Below are 23,353 nucleotides of genomic sequence, written 5' to 3'. Positions count from 1 at the left end.
GTCTTTGGTTGGCCATTAGCCAGGAGCCAATCTCAGCTCTGAGAGGCCATCTGTGGTCTTGGCTGTGTGGTCCTAGGGTCAAAGCCAACAATGAAGAATTTCCTACATATCTGTCCCTCTACCTCTGTTTTGCCAGGAAAAGCCCACTACCCTCCCTCTAAGGGCTCCTGCTCTCAGGCCCAGTGAGGACATTTTCCCAGTTCCAAGCCAACTGAGGTAGACTTAAATGCATTCACAGAAGCCCTTCTTGGCAGCACTTGAGACTAGTGTTCAACTAGCGAGGAGACGGGGTGAGGGATCGCTTACACAGGGTGGGGTGACGATCACTAAACCGTAATTTAGAATTCTGCCCATAGCACACACATACACTCACATGAATGAGTCTCACAACCAATGTGGAACCAAAGATGTAAAAAATGAAAGAATATACAAATGTATGGTTCTGTTGATTCAAAACAGAACAGGGGCAGAGAGTCCTGGCTACTCTGCTTCTGATCCAGCTCCCTGAAAATGTCTAAGTCATTGGGGACCCCTGCCCCTCAACATGGGTAACCTGGATGGAGTTCCTGGTCCCTGTCTTCAGCTTGGCCCAGCCCTGGATGTTGCAGGAATATGAAGAATAAATGAATGGATAAAAGATCTCTTTCTCTCTGTGTCTTTCAAGTACATGAGAAAAATCCAATTAGAAATGATACACAAGAGAAAGCACTGATTTTGGTGTTAGAAGCCTGAGCTGTGGTTACTCTGGAACACACACGAATGGAAAGGAGCACCAGGGTGGTGCCAGGAAGGTAGGGTGTGATATTTTTGTTTTCTGACCCACGTGCAGGATACATGGAAGTGTACTTCTTGTAAAAACTCACCCAGCTAGCTCTATGTTTGTGACTTCTGATCTTTTCTATTCTGGATGTTGCTTTTACCAGACTTTGCTGTGATTTAAACATTCTTTGGATACTTTGGGGTTATTATTTTAAAGCAGACTTGTTCCTTTTTTCGAAGGAAGCATGTGTCAGCAGATATATCTGAGTGGGCACCTAAGGGGTGCAGGAACAGAAAGGAGGCAATAGGGCACCCAGCCCCGTGAGGAGATGATGTACCTCAGAAGGTCTGCGCTTGAGCCCCTGATGGGTACAAATTTAGTACTCCATCAACTTGGGACCAGTGGATGGGACCTGCCGCATGATCCTTGTGACCCAGTATGAAGTCAGATGGAGGGCCCCTTGTTTCACAAGCTAAAGAGGTCAGGAGCATCCAGAGCGACGGTGGGGATGAGGGAGGACAACTGGGCAGGCCCCACTGCCTGTGTGTTTCGAAGAAAGAGCCAAGAAGGCCTCCTTGCTGGGTGATTTACTTTTGGCAATTAGTGCTTTGGTGTTTTGATGAGTTCACCCCAGAGACCAGGAGGCAAAAATTCATTAGTAAATGAAAGAAAGAACAAGAACTTTTTAATGTGTAAGATGACAGACACATGCAGAAGTTATGGTAATGATGGGTTCTCTTTGTGTTTGAGGTTTTTTGGTTGTTGTTAACACTTATTTAATTGAAAAACAAAGAGAGGGAGATATAGGGAGATATATATATATTTTTATCTAATGGTTTACTCCCCAAATGGCCTGAATAGCGGGGATGTGGTAAGCCCAAGCCAGCTCTCCCAAGTGGATGGCAAGAGTCCAGGCAGGTGGGTCACCTGCTGCTGCTTTTCCAGGCGCATTAGCTGATGCATAGGAGCTAGATGCTTGCGTTGCAGGCAGTGGCTTAACCAGTTGTGCGAAGATACTCACACATTTTCTTTAAATGTATTTGTTTCCATCTTATTTGAAAGGCAGAACGGGGTGTGTGTTTGGGGGGGGGAGTGGATTGGGAAGGGAGAGAAATTATTTTATCTGTTGGTTCGCCCACAAGTACTTACAGCAGCCAGGACTGGGCCCTGCGGTAATCAAGGAACATGGAACTCAATCCAGGTCTCCCACCTGAGAATCAGGGACCCAAGCACCTGAGTATTGCAGGGATGTAGTAGGTTGGGTTTGAAGCTGAACAGCCAGGACTCTGGTTAAGCACTCCAGTGTGGAGCATGGGCACCCCCAAACAATCATTTCACGCTCCTCTATGCCGTAAGCCTGCCCTTGAATTATTTCTTTATTGGTTAAAACGCCTACCTGTGACATTGAGGATACAACCAAAAACACTTGGGAGACAGCAGAGCCTACTTCGTCTTTGCCAGTCAAGACACATTCCAAAGTATGGGTGGAAGCCACCCAGGAGGTGTCCCATGTGTTCCCCGTCTTTCAAGTTCAAAAAGGAGCTAAGTGCCTAGAGCAGGTGCCACATTCCGGGCAGTGTTCACCAGCGTACCATCTGGTATCTGAGTTTCCATGTCAAGTTCTAAGTAGACTCCCTGACCTGATTCTGGGAGGGGTGGAGGGTCCTGACGGGTGGTGGGACGGCCTGGACTCCCATAGCCGCGGCGCTGTGGTGCACCCGCCGCCACAGCAGAGACCCCGCCGTGGTGGGAAGGCAGGGCCCTGCGGGGCTGGAGCTGCTGAGGATTTCGTAAGAAGCCGGACATTCACACCGCATCTCTGGGCGGGTCGTTATCCCTGGCGTGCTGTCTGGCGCTCAAACCTTTCCGGACGCGGCAGCTTGCTAAAGCTTTCAGGGACCCGGGCACCCCAAAGCTACCAGCAGCCTAAGAACTGCACCCAAACGATTCCAAGGATGAGTGGGACGTGGTCTCGGTGTCTTGGTGACAAGCCGGGCTTTGAGAAACCGCCGAGGGCTGCAATTGCACAGGGGGCAGAGGCCTGAGGGGGACGGGGGAAAGGAAGAGCCCTCGACTTTCTACATCCCCTCCCCAGGAGCTGGGCGAGCTGGGTGAGCTGGACGCCCAGGACGCGGGCGGGAGCGTTGTGCACTGTCCTTGAAGGGCAGCCGGGCTGACCTTGCGCCGTCTCCTCTGGAGCGATCTCCAGGAGCGCGCTGGGACGCGGCAGCGGCTGTGACTCAGTGCCCTGCGCACCGCATGCAAATGCTTCTCTGGCTCCGCAGCCGCGGCTTTCCCGTCCTGCCCTCGTTTTAATCCCACGATCCGAGCTCGGCGTTTTCCGTTCCCTCCCCACGACCAGCCAGACCCTAGTGGATTGTCCGGATGCTCTGTCGCCGACCTCCCATCCACAGAACCCAAGGCCGACCTCGGAGCTGCCTCTCTGCCCGTCAGGCGAGCGGACGCCCGCCGCCCGGGGAAGGCTCTGCGCGCTGGGCCACCGCGACCCGCAGCCGGGCCAAAGGGAGGCGGCGCACCGGGGCGCACCGGGGCGCACCGGCGCTCGGAGCCCGGCCCCGCTCCCCATTGGTCGCCGCTTCCGAGGGAGGGGCCGCCCCCGACTCCTGGCACCTGGCGTCGCTCTTCCGCGGGGAAACTGGCGGTCGCCCGGCAGCGGCGCGCACGGGCAAAGGCATCGGAAGGAAGGCCCGCGGCGGCGGCCGAGCTCCCTGAGGCCAGACCGGTCTTCTTCACAGCCTGGGAGCCAGCAACTTCCGGATAACCCAGACTCCGGCCGCAGCAGCCGGCAACTTTGCCCCCGCCAAGTCCTCTGTCGGCCTGACCCCGCGGAGAGGTGCCGGGCCCGCCGCCGCGCGCCCCTCTCTCCGGGGCCCGGAGCCCCACGCGCCATTGCCGGCCCACCTCGCACCCCGCTCCTGCGGCCCCCGGCCGCCAGGATGCGCTACGCAGACCCCTCAGCTAACCGGGATCTGTTGGGGAACCGAACTTTGCTCTTTATCTTCATTTGCGCCTTCGCTCTGGTGACCTTGCTGCAGCAGATCCTATACGGCAGGAACTACATCAAGAGGTAAGAAAGTCGGCAGGGGCTGCAGTGCGCCGAGCCAGGGACCACCGTGGCGGCCCCCCGTGACTCGCGGTCGGCTCAGCTGCCGCTGCCGCGGTGGGTTTGGGTCGCGGCGCGGCGGAAGCGCATCTCTTCCCCTGCCCCAGGACCGCGCCGGCTCCGTGCCAGCTGGGACCCTTCCTCCCCGCCCCCCCAAGTTTGTTTCTGCTGTGAAAAATGGGCTGGGGGCGGATTGGTAAATCAGGTGGCCAAACTGACGCTGAAGTCCTCGGGAGCGTCTGGAGCCGTCTCAGGGGTCAAAGTGGTGCGTCCCAGAGCTTTGGTTCACTGCCATTTGGTGGAAGCCCCAGGGTGGAAAGCGGGAGTTAGAACACAGATTGTGGTTTTTCAGTCGGCTGACTCTTAACATTCTGGATGGTCTCTTAGGTGGAGGCGGGAGTGTAGAATGGGATGGGGGTGGTAACGGACCCTGGCCATGCAGCAGGGCTGGGAAATCCTAACAATCCCGTGGCCTTACACCCCGACCCCTTCGGAAATATGATTTTCGTCCTCAGCGCGAAAGGTGGCAGTGGTCTTGTAACCTCTGTGCGTGGACAAAGCCTCGTTAGGAGAGAGATGCGGAAGGCGTCCCTTGGAACGCGGGCACGGGTCCCACGTTTGCCGGCTTCAGGAGGACCGACCCTTAGTTGCTCGGCCTGGTTTGGGGGCAGGAAGGGGAGGGGGGTTCGGCTCCAGGACCCTCTAGGAGGATTCTAGGAGTCTCCAGGAGACTCTAGGAAGCAGCCTCCATCACTCCCTATTCAACACCAGCGGTTTTTGTTTGTTTTTCCTTTGCTGCCCGGGGCTTTCTACTCTCACTGTCACTTTCCCCAGGTACAGGTGGGGGAGAAAAAAAAGGCCCTCAAGCTACCCAGGCATCTCATCTCCTTTAATCTTCCGGATAATAAAACAGGTGTTCTCTTTGTGCCCTTGGGGGATTCTAAATGGGTCACGTGTATTCCCAATCTGGGCTGCCCAGGAGGATAGGAGGCCAGGGCTTGCACCTGCTTCTCAGCCAGGTCAGCAGCAAAGTCGAGCTTGTAGCACGCTTCCCTTCCCTACACCTTCCCGAGAGCGGTCTCTGGCCCTTGTTTCCAGCCAGTCCCTGCTCTGGACGTTCCCAAACAGAGCCTCCTGTGACTGATGGCAAGGGCCGACTTCCGAACTGAATCTGATTTGGCCCACCTCTTCTTTCTTCTGGCTACTGCCTTTGGGAAATGATCCTGCTGGGACAAGGACAGCTGGGTTCCCAACCTGGCCTGCTGCGGTCCTGTAGCCCTTTGTCTAATGCTGTTTTGGCACTTACTCCTCAGCAGAGCGGTTCTGGGATCCTGCCCCCTGCTGGTGCCTCCCTCTAATTTCTGGGGGCAGCTAGGAGTCCTTCTGTCTTGGCAGCAGGGGCTTAGTATCCGTTTCCATGGCAGATGTCAGTCCAGCTACTAGCTGTTTGTTCTGGCAAGCCCTGCCTACTCACGGAGGATGGGCTGGCCACCCCGAGTTCAGCAGGTGCATCAGTTGCCTTCCATCCTCACCCAGAGGCCTGGACTTTTTAAATCCCACAGTTGCCACCTTATCGGCCTCACTTCAGGACTTTGTTAATCCAATCAAGCCAGATAACTGCTTAAGCTGATCTTGGAAGGATGCAAAGCTTTTGTATGCCCCCTCCTGGAAGAGTTCCTTGCAGGGATGGGAAGGGGCGGAGATGTGGGTGGCTGGAGGGTGAAGCTCAAGGTTCATTTCAGGAAACAAATGGCTACAGATGAGATAGGAATTAAGTATTAAGCTCCCTGAGAAGATGGGAATTTATGGGCTAGAGTAGTCAGGAAAGGCTGCCTGGAGGAGGCTGACCTTGAAGGATGAGTGAGGTTTGGATAGAGGGGAGGAAATACACATACAGAAATGAAGAGGGTAGGAGAAGAGGTACAAAGATGTTAGTGGCACCATCTCCTCTCAGCCCTCCCACACCTGTCCCTGCCTGTGTTGCTGTACTCGGCTTCGTCGTTGCTTTCTCTGATCCTATCCTGGGTTGTGGCTGCCACATCAGTTTCACCAGCGGCACCTGCTCATGTATCTTGTTATGCATGCCATGCTTGCGAAGAACTGACTTGATGTGATTGTAGATTTGCCACCTGTCTGGAAACACCTGCTGTCCAGTATTCTTCAGGCACAGGTCCTGACACAGTCAGCCGCAGAATCTCCAAGAGGCCTGTGGAGGGCAGATTCCCGGGCACCTGACTCGGATGCTCTGGCATGAGATCTGGACCTGGCCCTCCCTGCCAGGTGCCCATGCTATCCTGCCCCGCAGCTGCTGCAGACCAGGGAACTCCATGGAGGGCACTTTAGCTTCAAGTAATGCGCTGAGATCCTGGGGGAAGGCGGCTGCTGCTGAGAGGCCAAAGATGCTAGAAGACCCATGGAGCCTCATGTGTCCCCCATTCAGTGGGCAAGAAGCTTTTCCCGCAGGGAAAACCTCATGAGGCAGGGATTCAGCTGTCCAACATGTCATAAGATACCATTAAATGTTAGATAATGAGCTAGTGATGGAAGGTGGAGGTTTTGTGTGTGTGTCCAGGAAAAGGAACTGGGAGAGATCTGATGAAGAGGTGAATCCAGTGGGGGCAAGAGACAGGTATAAGTGGGTCAGTAGCTTCAATGAAATGCTCTGGGGACTGAGAAGGACACTTTAAATTTGGACAGTTTTTCACTTGGATAACGACATGATAAAACATCAGGAAGGAAGATTGGGCCTTGTCCAGGAAGGGATAAAGAACAGGAGGTCAGAAGTAAGGAGAGGTGCCTGCCTTATGGTGCACAGGCTTAGGTGATGCTGGCATCCTACATCAGAATACCCTTTCAAGCTCCAGCTGCTTTGCTTCCCATCTGGCTTCCTGCTAATGCTCTCAAGCAGTAGAAGATGCTTGCTCCCCTGCCATTCACATGAGAGATCAGAATGGGTTCCAGAAATCTGGTTTCTGCCTGGCTCAGAACTGGCTGTTGTGGCCTTTGGGGAGTGAACAAATGCATAGAAGATGCCCACAGTTCCTTATCTTGTTTGTGTGTAACTCCTCCTTTCAAATACATCTTTAAAATAATGGAGAAAAACATGGCAAGGGACGGATCTTGTTTGGAGCTATGAAATCCCTGAAGGCTGTCTCTCTGTTTCTGTGCTGAGTTGGTGCAGTGCTACCTTACAAAGACCTTGGGGATGCAAATATGGTAGGCTCATTCAGGGAGAACACAGGGACAGATAGCACCCCATGCATTTATTTCTCTGGACTGAGTGAATCTAGAAAAAGCATGCTCAGTGTTTATTCGAAGGAAAAAGGAAGAAATCAGACTTCGAGGTTTGGTCTTGATGTTCTTGGCATCTCTGGTCTGCTATTGATAGAACAAATATTTAATGGAGATTTACTATTTGCTGAACCTAGAGCTGAGGATGCAGCGGGATGTAAGGCAGACATAGCCCATGGTGTGGGTGTGTAGGGCGCTGGTGACTCTTAGGCTCTTAGAAGGGCTGAAAGAGACATGACTCATTTCTGGTATGCCCAGAGCAATGGACCCAGGACTGTTGTGATGATGATGAGAGAACCAAAGCAAATCAGAGTGCTTCAAGAGCGCATAAGGCTCATTTGAAAGGGATCTCAAGGAAGACATGATATTGCGCACTGGTAGGAGGGGAAGCAGCCCAGTTGTGGGGAAGCATTGAGTGATGCTGTGCAACTCAAGTTAGAGCTGTCTGTTTTGGGTCGGAGGCAGATGCAGCAGGCTCTGGTTATGGAGAGCAAGGTGTGTAGCAGAGAGGGAGTGTTGAGGGATGTGGATAACAAATTTAAGTGTGGAAGCAGTCCTTGTGGGCCTGTCCTGCAAGTATTTGGTTGTTGTTTTGTTTAAAGATATATTTATTTGAAAGATAAAGAGAGAGAAAGAGAGAGAGAAATGAACATGAGCAGGTGTTCACTTCTATGTGCTGGCCTAATCCCTGTATGTCTGCAATGACCAGTTTGGGCCAGCCAAAGCCGGGAGCCTGGAATTCCATCCAGGTCTTCCTTGAGGGTGGTAGGGCCTCAGGTACTTGGGCTGTCTTCTGCTGCCTCATGACACATTAATAGGGAGCTGGGTTGGAGGCAGAGCAACCAAAACTTGAGCTGGCACTCGTATAGGATGCTGATGTTGCAGGTGATGGCTTAACCAGCTCTGCCATTGTGCTGGCACTTCAGGCAGCGCTTTTTTTTTTTTAAAAAAAGATTTATTTACTTTTATTGGAAAGGCAAATTTACACAGAGGAGAGACAGAGAGAAAGATACTCCCTGAATTGCCACAATTGCTGGAGCTGAGCTGATCCAAAGCCAGAGAGCTTCTTTTGGGTCTCCTAAGTGGGTTTAGGGGCCTGAGCACTTGAGTTATACTCTGCTGCTTCCCCAGGGCATAAACAGGGAGCTGAATGGGAGCTAGAGCAGCTAGGACATGAACTGGTGCTCATATGGCATGCTGGGACCACAGGTGGAGGCTTAGTCAATTGAGTCATTGTACTGGCCCTCAAACAATTCTTTAGAAGTAAGTTCTGGCACTGCAGATGGAGAAGAGCCAGGCTAGCAGTGTGGACTTGAGTCTCAACCATCAAAATCAGTGTTGTTCAAGCTTACCTGCTTGTGATGCACAGTGAACGATGTGTTATTGTAACCCAGAGCATACTCATGTGGGCAGCCAATGGAAACCTTTTGTGAAATGAGCCTGGGCCTTGTTATGAAAAATGCAATGTAATGTTTTCTATTGTATTGTGTTAAAATTATTCTACTTCCTTTAAAAGATACAGTGAGATGTTATTTAGCCTTGGAAAGGAAGGTAAATCTGACATGTGCTACAATATGGATGAATCTTTAGAAAATGCTAGTATAATAAATAAGACAAACACAAAAAAAATCTACTGTCTGATTCCATTTAATATGCAGGATCCAGAGTGGTTAGATCCATAGACACAGATGATTCCCACTAAACTACTGGAGAGCTGTGTCTGGGCATGGACAAGGTGTGGCTGGGCTGAAACACCCAAACAGTAAGAACCAGAATGGGTGTTGGCTGGTTGGGCAAGGATACTTGTTCTTGCCAGGATAGGAAGTAGACCAGGTTAGTCTGGTCCAAGGACCCACCAGGGTGTGTGAGATCTGCTACTGGGAAGAGGGCTGATAGAGGAGCTTGAGAACTCCTCTATCACGATGCAGGTGAGCATAGGAAACAAGGCTGGGGGTAGCCCAGACTGGGCAAGGTATAGAACCCACTGGCATATGTAGGTCAGATCTGGAGGCAGCCCAGGTTGGGCCAGTTCATAACACCCCCTGGCAGGTCTGAGAACCAAAATGGCATGCAGGACAGGACAGGACAGGCTGTAACATTAGCCAGTTAACATTAAGGCTGGGACTTGGGGCTGGCTGAGTAAAGCTGGGCTGCAATATCTACCAGCATGAGCTGGGACTGGGCATAGGCGAGGCTGGGCCAGGCTGTAGCACCCACTGGCAAATGCTGAGGTGAGGCAGTCTATGCCATGCTGGGTCATAGCACCCAACAGTACACATGAGACCTGGGGGGAAGGGTGGGAGCCTGGTAGGGGGGCATTGCGGGCTCTCTGCTCTTTTGCTGGGCCAGTGTTCCTGCTGGTGAGTGTGGTAACTGGGACTAGGGGCAAATCCTGTCAAGCCAGACTGAAAAACCATCTGGAGAGTCAATATCCAGGACTGGGAGTAGAACCAGTAGGGAAATTGTGGGCACCATTCTGATGGGCTGCAACTCCAATTGGTAAGCGTGAGAACCAGGGTTGGGAAAGGCCTGGCTAGACAGATGGTGACACTCACCAGCCTGAGTATTAGCTGGATAGTGGGGTCGGTTGGTTTGAGCTAAGTTTCAACATCCATTGACATATACGAGAGCTGAATGGGATGTGGGGCAGGCCAGACCAGTCTGCCATACATACTGGCAAGTACAGAGAATAGGGCTGGGGGTGGGTCTGGTGGAGGTTATCAAAGTTGCTTTGGCTAGTCTGCAGCTCCTGCTGGTGTATGTGAGAGCTGAGTGTGTAGTGGGTTGGGTTTAGTTGGGTATCCATTGGTTTGTGTGAGAGATGGGGCTGGAGACAGAACTGACCCAGCAATTGCAATCACCAGTGTATGCATAGGCTGATGTGGGCAACAGACTGAGCCAAATCCCATACTGGCAAGCACACCTTGTCAGGTCTGGGAACACCTCAGACCAGGTCTCTCTGGGGGTTCCACCAACTGAATTACTAGACTCAGAACTCCAGCCATGGGGAGAATTTCAGGATTGGTGAACTAACTGTGGAGCACATGTGTCAGAATTGGGTTTCTTCAGTGGAAAAGGTGGAACATGGATGGCATGCCCAGATTCACATGGAGGATATGGCAGTCAATTGGCACCTGCAAAAGACATCATGTACTATAGCAGAGGAAGGAAAGCAGAACAAATTGGACAACCAACCCAGCCAAGTGTTGACAGCGAATATCTGAAGCAAATATCTGAAGGAATGGAGACTCTAAGATGCACTATGTCAGCCAATGGAACTTGGAACTATTTCCTTATCCTTAGATTAGCAAGATTGACAGTGTTTTGGAACTATTGAAACCACTTGAGCAGAACCCTTGGAACATGCTTCACATTGGGGACCCTCGGATGACACTGGATGGCCATTCCTCATCCTGGGGTACTGCGGTGGTTGGGAAGCTGGAGTCAGCTTCTCCTCTTATCTCGCTCCTTTCCCCAGATATGGGAAAAAGAAAAAGAGAATTAGGGAACAATGGCCTTACCCATTTCCCCCTAACCCTCAATCCTTCCCACCCTGATTAACTATGTAAACATCATCATAAATAAATAGATAGATAAATAAATTTTGTAAACTGAAAAAATAAAAAAAGCATCCAGAGACAGAAATCAGAATGCTGGTCAGGGTTATCTGATCACCTAATGAGTACAGAGTTTGAATTGGAGGAAGTGAAAAAGTTCTAGTGGAGGATGGTGATGATGAAAGCACAGCAGAGTGGATGTACTCAATGCCACTGAGTTGTGTACACACGAAAATAGTATATAGTATTGTGGCACAACAGGCTAAACTGTCGCTTGGGATGCTGCATCCCATATTGGGTTGCCTGATGGAGCCTCAGGTGCTCAGCACTTGACATCCTCTTTCCTGTTAATGTAATTGGGAAGCAGCAAATAATGACCCAAGTATCTGGGCTTCTGCTACCCACATGGGAGACCCAAATGGAACAGTTGATTCCTGGCTGCATCTTGACCCAGCCTTAGCTGTTGCAGACATTTGGGGAGTGAACCAGTGAATGGAAGAGCTCTCTCCTCTCTTTCTCTAATTTTCCTCTCTCTGTGAATCTGTCTTTTAAATCAATTATTTAAAACCTGATTAAAATGGAAAAGTTTTGTTGTTTTACCCACAATAAAAAAGTCTTAAAGTGTCTCGGAATACCCCTTGGAATTTTACTTTACAACCCATGGTGTACAGTTATACATCATTAGCATGACCAACTTTAGAACAATTTCATTGCCCCAAGGGAGAAATCCTGCACCCTCCAGTTTTCCCACTCCATTCCTAGGAATGAGCAATTTATTTTCTGTCTCTATAGGCTCTCCTGCTCAGGACATTTCTCATAGATGGATTACATACAGTCCTGTGTGACTGGCCTCTTTGACTAGGTACGGTACTTTGAAGTTCACCCACAGCAGAGCTTCTTCTTTGGCCTTGGATTACCATTCTGTTGTGTGGATCTACCACAGGTTGTTTTTGCTGTTCTTCAGCTGGTATTGGGGGTTGTCTGCACTGTTTTCTTTTTTTTTTTTTGCTGTGATGTAAATTGTTATCATGAGGGTTCTTTTACAAGGTTTTGCATGGACAGATATTTTCATTTTGCCTTGGATTTGTCTCTGTGAGTGGAATTGCTGGTTAATGTGGTAAGTCTATGGTTATCAAACAAGGAAAATAACTGTACAATTGCACTTTCTCTCCAGCAGTGTCTGAGGATCCCAATTCCTCCATAACCTCGACCATATTAAAATTTTTTGAAGACTTATTTATTTGACAGGTATGGTTTCAGAGAAGAAGAGGAAGTGACAGATTTTCTTTTTTGTCTTAATATTTTTTTTTATTGGAAAGTCAGTTATACAGAGAGCAGGAGAGACAGAGAGGAAGATCTTCTGTCCAACAATTGACTCCCCAAATCTCTGCAATGGTTGGAGCTCAGCTGATTGGAGCCAGGAGCCTGGAGCTTCTTCTGGGTCTCCCACACAGGTGCAGGCTCCCAAGTGTTTGGGCTGTCCTTAACTGCTTTCCCAAGCCACGAGCAGGGAGCTGGATAGGAAGCAGGGTGGCCAGAACACAAACAGGTGCCCATATGGGATCCTGGCACCTGCAAGGCAAGGACTTTAGCTGCTAGGCTACTGCACCTGTCCCAGAGAGATTTTTTGTTCACTGGTTCACTCTCCAAATGGCTACAGTGATTGGAGCTGGGCCAGGTCAAACCAGGAACCCTGAACTCCCATGTAAGTATCTGGCTCTCCCGTATAAGTAACAGGGATCCTTCCTCTACTGTTTTCTCTGGCACACTAGCAGAGAGAGGTGTGTGTGTGTGTGTGTGTGTGTGTGTGTGTGTGTGTGTGTGTGTGTGTGTGTGTGAAAAATATTTTTTCATCCACCTGAAAGACAGAGAGAGATTGATTTTCTATTTTCCACCTACTGGTTCAGTTCCCCAATGTATGCAATAGCCTGGACTGACGTAACCCAAAGCCGATGCCAGGAACTCCAGCTGGGTCTCACACATGCATGGGTGGGACCCAAGCACTTGTACCACCAACTGCTGCTTCCCAGGATGCATCATCAGTAAGCTGGGTTGAAAATCGGGCAGCTGGAGCTTGTAATGGTACTCGGCTGTGGGATATGGGATATAGGTCACCATGCTTGCCCCATTTGTCTTCCTGGCACAGCCATTGGGATGGTTTTGTGGTGGTGGTGCACTGTAGTTTTAGGACTTGCCATGTGGAGCTGCTTCTTATGTGCCTATTAGCCATGTGTTTATCTTCCCAAGAGAACCATTTATTTATATCCTTGGCCTACTTTTAATTTGGATTGTGTGTCTTTTCATTATTAAGTTGTCAGAGCTCTTTATTTATTGCCAGATATTAGTACCTTACACTGAACACCAGTTCTTGGCTTGTGCAGAAAGTTTTACCCTTTGCTGAAGCCCAGTTTATCTGTTTTTCTATGGGTGGTGGTTACGCTGGCTTTCATTAACCTGCCTTAGAACTCATGGTCTAAGACACTTTTAGGAAGATGGATGCCTGTGTTTTAGGGATGGATCCAGCTTGTTCGTGGTATTTTAGTTGCTTTATGATATAAGATTATATTGAATCTTACTTGTGTTTAGGATGTTGCATCTCATGTTCTTAAATGATACTGGGCATGTATTTTTCCTATAATCATTCTTTTCTTTGTCTTGTTCGAGAACCAGCTTTGCAAAGTGAGTTGGGATTGGCCTCTATTTTTGTATTCCCTGAAATAATTTGTAAAAATCTCTAAAGGTCATCTATACTTTGAAAGCTTAGAAGAATTCATCTGTTTGGCCATTTGTACCTGATAGTTTTCTGATGGGATGGCCTTATATTACTAATTTTTTTTATCTTTTACTTGAAAAAAGAGATTTATTTATCTGTTTGAGACCAGCCAGGTCTGGGTGAGGTTGAAGCTAGAAGTTCCATCTTAGTGTTCTATACACGTGGCAGCAGCCTGAGCACTCAGGCTGTCTCCCACGGATATCCCAGGCTCACTAGCAGGAAGCTATATCCAAAGCCTACTGTGCCACAGTGCTGCTCCAACTAATTTATTTCTTTGGTGATTGTAAGCCTATTTATATTTTATATTTCTTTTAAAATTAATTATATTTATTTTTGATGATAGTTGATTAGGATGATAAGGGTCAAGGGCTACAGGAAAGTGGCTGAGATTACCATTTCCACATTCTCTTTTGTTTTCTTCCTGTATCTGGGGAGGAGGGACAAGCAGAGAAACCACACCCAGCCTCCCAAACACCTCTGCACGTTGGGACCAAGGGTAGCCATGTGATACCATCCCAGGTTCCCTGATATGGGGCATGCTCTGAGGATCCTGCTCAAGTGGTTTTGATAGTTCAACAGTTCTGAATTGCTGCCAGTCTTACCACTCCAAGCATGATGAAATCGCTCCAGAATCCACTGGTTGACATAGTCCACCATAGAGTCTCTGTCCAGATATTCACTGCCAACACTTGGCTGGGGTAGTTGATCCAATTTGTTCCATCCTCTGTCATGGTACCAGGTGTCCTCCACAGGCTGCAATTACTACTGTAACCTTCATGTACATCTGGATATATTTCTTCAATTAATATAGGACAAAGTATGTCTATGTCTTATGGAAAATTTTTTGAAGGACTTAAGTTTTATTTGTTTGAAAGGCAGAGTTATATAGAAAGAAGGAGAAACAGAGAGAGAATCTTCCATCTGTTGGTTCACTCCTCAAATGGTCACAAAGGTCACAACTGGGCCAGGCTGAAGCCAGAATCTTCATGGTCTTACCAGTGTGGGTAGAGGGGCCAGGCACTTGAGCCATACTCCACTACTTTCCTAGGCTCATTAGCAGGAAGTTGGATCAGAGATGGAGCAGCCCCAGGTCTCAAACTGGCACACATATGGGATGCCAGTGTTATTGGTGGAGGACTAGTATGCTGTGCCACAATGCTGGCCTTTATAGAAACTTTAATATCAAACTTATTGACACAAAATTTCTTTTCTCAATTACATTTCTGTTGCAGCTGTAGTTTTTTTGTCTTTTTTCATTTCTTTAACTTTTTCTGTTCTTAAACTAATCTTTGTTAAATGGCTAGATTTGGAGTCTTATTGGTTTTTTTTGTATATATGCTTTTTATTAGATGAAATTTTATGCTTTGTTTGTATTCTCTCATTCTTTTCCTAACTTCCTCAGTGGGATGTTTATCTGTAATTTTCCAATTCCTTATCCATGTATACCTTCTGTTTGCAATAATGATGATCATGACTCACAGTTATGTTGCATCTGTTGGGGTTTCAATTCTGGCCCACCTGCTTTATGTCTTAACATGCTGAGTTCTCATAAGCAGCAAGTGAAACCAAAGTGTAATGGGGGTTCAGTCATCTTTTCAAGATCATGTAACTGGTAACACCACAGATATTTTCTTTATTTTTACTTCCAAGTGTTTTCTAATTTTTAAAAAGATTAATCTCTTCACCCATCAATCTAGAAATATTTTTTCACATGTCCAGAAATTTCTTTCTTAAAGCTTTACCTTTTTATTTTAATGCAGTTATTATGATAAGAGAACATGATATTTATGATGCTGATTCTGTTTTTCAATATTTGTATACATTTCATTCTGTTGTAACTAGCATGTATTTACAATTTTTATATCTAGTCTTGTCTTTCACATGAACAGTTTAGCATATTCTGTTGTGATCATGTATGGCTAAGGGTTTAGTTCCACCACCATATTTTTTGTGTGTGTGAGAGACCCTCTGCCTTGGGGAGTACCTGTGGCTCCTTTAAGGGGAGTGTAGGTCATTGGGATTGGCCGATGTTTTCAGGACAGCTTTTGATGTTTTAACTTGTCTTCCACTTTACTATTTTTCTTCTTGCCAGATTAACCATCCATGTAAGAATGTGCTTAAAGTTTTAGTTTTGTTTGGTTTTTTTGTTTATTTAAAGATTTACTTATTTTTACTAGAAAGGCAGAATAGATTTACAGAGAGAAGTAGAGACAGAGGGAAAGATCCTCCATCTCTGTTTTGCTCCTCAAGTGGTTGCATCGGCTGGAGCTGAGCCAGACCAATGCCAGGAGCGAGAAGTTTCTTCCAGGTCTCCCCTGTGGTTGCAGGGTCCCAAGGCAAGCAAGGAGCTGCATGGGAAACACAACAGCTGGGACATGGGATCCTGGTGCTTGCAAGGTGAGGATTTAGCCACTGAGCCATTGTGCTGGGCCCCAAAGGTTTCTGTTTGTTTGTTTGTATATGTTATCTGTAAGGCAAAGTGATCCAGACAGGCAGACAAGAAAAGATCTATTGGATCACTCCCTAAATGCCCACAGTAGCTGGGGCTGAAGCAGACCAAAGCCAGGATCCAGGAACTCAACTCACATCTCCTGTATGGGTGGAAGAGACAAGCAGCTTGAGCCATTACTAGTAACCCTAGGGTTAACATTAGCAGGAAGCTAAAATAAAGAGTGGCATTAGAACTTGAACCTAGGCACTCCCATAGGGAATGCAGTCATCGTAAGTGGCATCTTGACTGTTATACCAGATGTCCGCTCCTGAAGTCTGAATCTTTGTTTTAGTGTTTTCTGGTGGGAGGATGCTACTGACTGGGCTCCTTGGAAAGAAGACTCTGAGGCAGAGTCCAGAGTGCAGGTGTTTACTAAGAAGTGCTCTTGGGGTCAGTACTCAAGGGAGGGAACGGATGAAAACATAACTGAGCAGAGGGAGGAACTAAACTGCAGTGCAGTGGTACAGAAGCTTCCCGGAGGAGTGATGCTACGTTGCAGTCTGCATCTCTACTCCTGAATAAAAGGAGGACTCCCAGGGAAGCCATTAAATATACCTTGACAATAGGATAGACTTTCTACCATTGTTTATGCCTAAAATGTCATGATACATGAAAAAGCAGAATGATGGACTTGTGACTGTTTTTGAGGAACTATTCTATTATAATAATATAGGGGAAAACAGTGAGGCAGGAAGGTGGTTGAGGGGTGAGAGGAGAATCTGTGTGCCTGTTCAACAGTATTATGAAAAAAAAAAAAGAAAAAAAGAAAAGAAAATAAAAGAATAGAAAGCTTCCTGGACTCCAGGGCTTTGATGAGGAATGACCTTGGACAAAGTGGCTTTCTTCAAAGAGGGCTGAGAGCTGAGGGCTGTTAGCCTGAGGGATCCCCAGTGGGTGGGGAAGCAGCTGTTCATTCCTGTAGCGGGTGCAGGGTGTGCATGCACATAGGGTTCTATATTGGCCCTTTTTGCCAGAAAGAGCAGCCCTTGAATGTGTGTGTTCCCTACCTCATCACCACACAGAGAATTCAATCTGTGCTGGGCACCCGCTCTGAAGGCTAAACATTCAGAGTGGCAGCTAGGGACTTCTGTACACATCCATGCTGCCCCCACTGGGCCTTTTTCCACACTGGGCCTGTACCCGCTGTCCTTGGCTGCTTTCCTGTACCTGCTGTACTTTCCCATCTCACCTACAGTGCCCACTCCCTCCCCTGGCTTCCTGGCACAGGTGCTGCTGTTCTGAGCACCCTCTGCCTTCTCAAGGATCCATCCATGCTTAGTTTCCTCCCCAACCAATACTGTACCCCCAAGACCTCCTGTTTCCTCACCTTGAGGGTGCAGATCTGCACGCTGGGGACACAGACCTGAGGCACAAGGATTGGAAACTGGGTCAGAGAAAAGCATAGCCCTTGTGCTGCCTTCAGTGTGCGACTGAGAGCACTCCTTGCTGTGCCAGCTGCCCCCTGCCCAGGGGACAGAGCCATAGGAGGTGAGGATCATGTGGACCAGAGGATGCTTCCAGGGATAATTGGATAATATTATGGATAGAGGAAGGTGCGCTGGAAGGGAGAATGGATGTTGAGTGGGCAGTAGCCTGGAGCATGTGCCATGCCACTGCCACCAGGAAAATCTGACAGCTTTGCTGTTTTGCTCAGAATAAGTTTCTTTTGAGTGATGCTGCAGGTCTGGAAAGAGAGGAAGACAAGCAAGAGATCGGTAACAAAGTTAAGGAGGCTCCTACTCCCTGGTGTCAACCCTTCATCTGCAAGAGCCTGAGCATGAGGACCACCTTAAGTGCTATGCCCTGGCACTGGCTGAGCTGCCTTTATTCCCCAGCCCTGAGTTTCTCCATGTTCATCCTTGGAAGTTCATATCCTGTCTCTCCCTTGCCCCTACCTTGTGTCTCCCTTGTCCTTTGGGGACACAGTAAGATCCTCTCATCCCTCTCCTTTACAAAAATTGCTTATTTTTATTGGAAAAGCAGATTTACAGAGATAAGGAGAGCCAAAGACAAAGATTTTCCATCCTCTGATTCACCCCCCAGGTGGCTACAATGGTTGGAGTTGAGCTGATCTGGATCCATCAGCCAGGAGTTTCTTTCAGGTCTCCCATGTGGGTACAAAGTCCCAGGATTTGAACCATTCTTTGCTGCTTTTCCAGTCCTTTAACAGGGAGCTGGGTTAGAAGTGGAGCACCTGCAAATAGAGCAAGCACCCATATGGGATGCCAGCACTGCAGGTGGAAGTTTAGTTTGTTATGCCACCATGCTGGTTCCTTAATTTATTAGACAAACAAATAAAAATGAATTTGGAATAAATGTGGCAGAATATTCATATTTACCAACACTTAACTTCCAGCTTGTGGTTGGGGCAGTGGCTCAACTGGCTAATCATCCACCTGCCAGCACCAGCATCCCATATGGATGCTCATTTGTGTCCTGGCTACTTTACTTCCCATTTAGCTCCCCACTTATGGCCTGGAAAAGCAGCAGAGCGTGGTCCAAAGCCTTGGAACCCTGCTCATATGAGAGGACAGAAGGGGTCTCCAGGTTCCTGACTTCGGATTGGCTCAGCTTTAGCTGTTATGGCCATCTGGGGAGTGAACCAGCAGATGGGAGATCTTTTTCTCTCCTTCTCTCTGTAAATCTGCATTTCCAATAAAAACAATAATTCTTTAAAAAATCAAATAAGGAGCCCTAACTAGGTTAAACTTAAAAATCACTAACAAAGTCTTAGTATAACCAAAGGCAGCTTCCTGGATTCGTCAGCCTTGCAGACCCTTTACCTTGCAAGTTAACATGGAGAATCATGCCAATCTGAAGCCAGGAGCCTCTTCTGGGTCTACCATGCAGGTGCAGGGTCCCAAAGCTTTGGGCCATCCTTGACTGCTCTTCCAGGAGAGGAGCAGTGTGGCAGGCTGACTCTGTGTGTTGTTCTGTGGAAAGTTTTACCAGCTAACCTGTGTTTTAACCTGAGTTTCACAGTGGACTGTTAAGTTGGGAATCTATTTGAATATGCCAGGGAACCAGCTAATTGGCCAAGTCCTAGGTGGAAACATGAGTGTTGTCTTGGCTCACAGACAACCTGGTGTAAAGGCTTTTAGGAGGAACAGTTTTAAAGTCAGACATGCCTGGGTGTAAATCTTAGCTTGGCCTGTTGTTAGCTGTGTGACCACACACTGTATGCTCCATCATCTCCAAGTGGAGAGAATGATATTTGTGCAGGAGACTGTGGCGAAAGCATACCCTGTGGAGTGAGGGCTTGGTTTCTAGGAGGTGCTCATAAGTATTTCCCTTCACAATAAACCAAACCCAGATTCCCTCCAAACCATCTTGCTGATGTCTTTGAAGCAAAACTGAATCACTGCAGTGAATCCACATTGAGTAACTGCTGCACAAGAAGAAAATCAGCACACAGAGGCTTTGTGAATGGGCTAAGAGCCACATAGGCTTTGGCTGTGGCTTTAGATTGTATCCTGAGGTTGCACTGGTTTCTCTCCCAGGCCAAGTGCCTCTCCAACCTGGAGACTAGAGAGAGTAGGAAGGGAAGCAGCACTCGTCCAGGCATGGGTGCAGTGCCTCATGTGTGCATCCCTCTACTGCCATTGACCCACAGCGTCCTGGGCCTAGTGGGGCCACGCTGGAAACAGGCAGGTGAGAGGTGAGCTGCCCACACAGGACAGAGGCTGGGGTGTTGGCAGCAGAGGCAGCTTAGCTCTGTGGTGATATGTGCTGTGTAGGGCTCTGCAGGCGTCTGAGACAGTTGTATTGCTGTGGATGAGCCCAGGAACCTGCAGAGTGGCAGAGTCAGCTGAGGGCACCTGGTCACTGGTGGAGGTGTGGCTGGGCCAGTCCCTGCTATAAACCACCTGCTGTTCATTTCCTGCATCTTAGAAGTTGCTTGTTTATTTTAAATACCTATTTTATTTATTCGAAAGGTGGAGTTACAGAGAAAGGAGAGATGGAAAGATAACTCTTCCAACCACTAGTCCGTTTTCCAAATGGGCTGGCCCCAAACCAGGACCAAGAGCTTCCTCTGGGTCTCACCCATGGGTACAGGGAGCTGAGCACTTGAGTCATCCTCCACTGCTTGCCCACGTACAGGGAGCCAGATTGGAAGTGCAGCAGCTGGCACTTGAATTGATGTAGGCAACACAGCTCTGCCCATTATGCCATGCACTGACCCCGAGGTTATTTTTTTAGGAAGGGTTTTATTGAACAGCTCTTTCCTCTTGTCTCCTTTCCTTGCCCTCCCCCCTTTTTTTCTGGTGGTTTTGTTCTCATTCAGGATAAGTCTTTTTGGTTTCATTGTGGTTTCCGACAGCTCATTCATCTGTAAGGGTCGGCTAGTTCTCACCTCATCCTTGGAAGCTCTGTGCATTATTGTAAGACAGGGATTCTCCACCAGGGCACTTTTGCTTCCAAAGTCTGGAGACACTCTAGGAGTTTTGGCTTGTTTTTAAATGTATTTGAAAAGAAAATAGAAAGAAGGAGGGGATGGGGGAGAGAGAGAGAGAAAGAGACAGAGCGCACGAACATATGCTCATTTGCTGGACTCAGAGTAAGCTGAGAGACAGAACTGGCTCCAGCTGTTGCACAAAGATGGCAGGGCCTCAGTCCCTGGAGCCATCGTTTGCTGCCTCCCAGGGTTTGTTTGTGCTAGCAGGAAGCTGAATCTAGGGCAGAAGCTGGGAGTTGAACTCAGACACTCTGATCTGTACTGCAGGTGTCTTAATAGGGAGGCCAGAACCTGCTCCTAGACACTCCCAGGTGTAGCAGGTGGATGGCAGCAAGGTATTCACGGCCTGTGGTTGGGATCCCAGAAATGCTGCCTGTCATCCTCCCATGGACAGTCCTGCCACTGGAAACTTGTGTCTACAGGCCCATGTGTCCACAGTGCCAGGGTGGGAAAGTCTGCCCCAGGGTGAGTGGGTGATACCTCCCTTCCCTCTGCTAGAGATTCTCTGGAGCCAATCCAGTGTATTTGCTTCCTGAGAAATGTACCCCAGGCGAAGCAGGTCAGGCATGTGGGTAGGCTTACCATCCTGAGGCCTGGTATCCAGTTGGCAGGCTGTTAGTGCACCCTCTGCGTACAAGGAGAGCAAAGCAGGACTTCCACGTGGTTACCTTCCCCAGGAGAACACCTGCTGACAGCAGTGCCATGGGCAGAGGCTGTGACCAGCCTGCTCCAGCTGAGGAGGGTAAGTGGTGTGTTGGGGGCAGTTGAGGGTTCTCTGTTCCTTACATAAACTTGATGTCATCTTTCTGTTTTGGACAATGCCTTGCCTTCCATTGTCCCTGGCCCTCTGTCTGTGAGCCTCACTGAGCAGTGCACTGGGCGTAGATGAGCTTCTTGTGGGCAGACACAGTGCCAGGGCTGGACAGGTCAGAAGCCAGATACATCTTCTGGGTCTCCTACATGGATGCAGGGAGCCACACACTTGGGCCAGCCTCCACTGTTTTCCAAGGTACCTTAGCAGGGATTACTGGTTCAGAAGTGGAGTAGTTAAACAGGTGCCCATAGGGGATGCCGGCCTCATGGGCTGCAGCTTTACGTGCTATGCCACTGCATTGACCCCTAGTCTTTTTTTTAAAGTTTTATTTGTTTATTTGAAAGGCAGTCACAGCAAGGAAGAAGCTGATTTGCTTTTTATTTTTCAAAATGTTCTTTGCTTCTTCTCTCCTTCTCTACCCATGTCTTTGTTGACTTAAAAAAAATTTTTTTTATTAATTACATTGCATTATGTGACACAGTTTTATAGGTATTGAGGATTTCTCTGCACACCCCTCCTAAAACTGTTCTGCACCTAAACTGTTGACATATGTCTTGTTAGAGTTATAAGCCAGTCTAGACTACCCAAAAAAAAAGCCAAGTTCAGCAAAATTATGCTTCAATGCTAAATAATGCTGAATACTACAATGAAAATAGACTTTTTTTAAAAAAAGATTTATTTAGTTCAAAGACAGAGTTAGAGACAAATATCTTCTACCCACTGATTCACGCCTCAAATGGCTACGATGACTGGAGCTGGGCTGGTCTGAATCCAGGAGCCAGGAGCTTCATCCAGGTCTCTCATGTGGGTGCAGGGGTTCAAGCACATGGACCGTTTTCTGCTGCTTTTCCAGGTGTATTATCAGGGAGCTGGATAAGAAGTTACACAGCCGGGACTCAAGCTGGCGCTCATTTGTTCTGCTGGCAGCCTTACTTACCATGCCATAACAGTGGTCCCTCCCATGTATTGATTATTTTGCTATCATTTTTTTAAGTCTGTGGGAAGAGAGTAGAATGTGTGGGGTCCTTTATCTGAACCTTCCAAACACCTTCCTTTTGCACTTGGAAGCTGTGGATTGAGGAGGCCCAAGTGCTGGCAACCAGAGTCCTCCTGATTTAAGTGTCTAAGCTGGGAACTGAGGAATGTACCAGGTAGGAGGCAGGAGAGTCTGTGACCTTGATTGGTCCCGCCAAGCCTCAGCCTCCCTGTGTATGACATGTGTCCCCTCAACCCTGCATAAAGTGAACCGAGGAGTAGGGGGAGTTGCCCAGCATGTGGGCCACAATGTGACCATCATTCTCAGCCTTGTCTGTGTCAAGTATGTGATGGAGGTGATGCACCATTTGATCTCAGTGACAGAATGTGGCTTCCAGGTAGACAGCGTGAACTAACAAATACGTCAGTACCGACTGCCTCGTTTTCTTGCCAGAGGCCTCCAGTTTGGCTGGCAGAGTGGTGACCAGCTGGCCAATTGGACGGGGCTCTTTAATGTCACCGACGACCACACGGTGCAGAGCGGCAGTGATTCCAGCTCCAGGTACAGACCCCGGCCCGAGGGTCAGGGAGGGGGGAGTCTGTTTCCTGCGGCCCCTACCCCAGTACTCATCCCCAGGGCTTCCTCCAATGGCTCAAAGAGTGCTAAACTTGCCTATTTCCTGTCTCATGAAGAGTAAGTGGGTGTGAGATCCAACTCCAACAAGGTAGGGACTTACCCCGCGGGGGTGGGGTGGTGGTGGTGGTGGCCCAGGTCTTTCCCTGTGATGGGGGACCCTGTATGCCCATTGCCAAAGACACGCAGGTGTGTGTATGCATGTGTGGGATGTCAGATGTCAGTTCACTTCCCTCTAAGGTCCACTGCCCAGGCACAAATGGAATTGCCCTGGACTGGGGCACAATCATTTCTATCAGGATGCAGCTGAGACTTGCCCTTCCATGCTGTTGTGTTGTGGTGGTTAGAACTGAAGTTGATCACCAAGGGTGCTCTGTGTCACCCAGAGGGGGCATGTTGGCATGGTGGCTGATTCACTTCCAAAATGGCCACAATGGCTGGAGTGAACCAATCCAAGACCAGGAACTAGGAGCTTCTT

At 48.6% G+C, this 23,353-nt stretch overlaps 1 protein-coding gene across 3 annotated transcripts in view; it reads left to right on the top strand.

Moving 5' to 3' along the window:
* Window positions 1-3,542: 3,542 nt before the first annotated feature.
* The window catches only part of ST8SIA5 (ST8 alpha-N-acetyl-neuraminide alpha-2,8-sialyltransferase 5), a 57,483-nt gene continuing 37,672 nt past the window's right edge, over window positions 3,543-23,353 (top strand). Inside the window, exons 1-2 of one of the 3 annotated variants that reach the window (XM_040984723.1) lie at window positions 3,681-3,848; window positions 22,696-22,803. In XM_040984723.1, the coding sequence (XP_040840657.1) occupies window positions 3,718-3,848; window positions 22,696-22,803 (239 nt within the window). In that variant the 5' untranslated portion in view covers window positions 3,681-3,717. Of the gene's footprint in view, window positions 3,849-22,695; window positions 22,804-23,353 lie in introns of all 3 variants that reach the window. The other 2 variants (XM_040984724.1, XM_040984725.1) reach the window with 2 other exon arrangements.

The sequence above is a fragment of the Ochotona curzoniae genome, unplaced genomic scaffold (genome assembly GCF_017591425.1).
Source record: "Ochotona curzoniae isolate NIBS_2020 unplaced genomic scaffold, NIBS_Ocur_1.0 contig_43, whole genome shotgun sequence".
Taxonomy (NCBI): domain Eukaryota; kingdom Metazoa; phylum Chordata; class Mammalia; order Lagomorpha; family Ochotonidae; genus Ochotona; species Ochotona curzoniae.
This window is presented reverse-complemented; position numbering and strand designations above follow the sequence as displayed.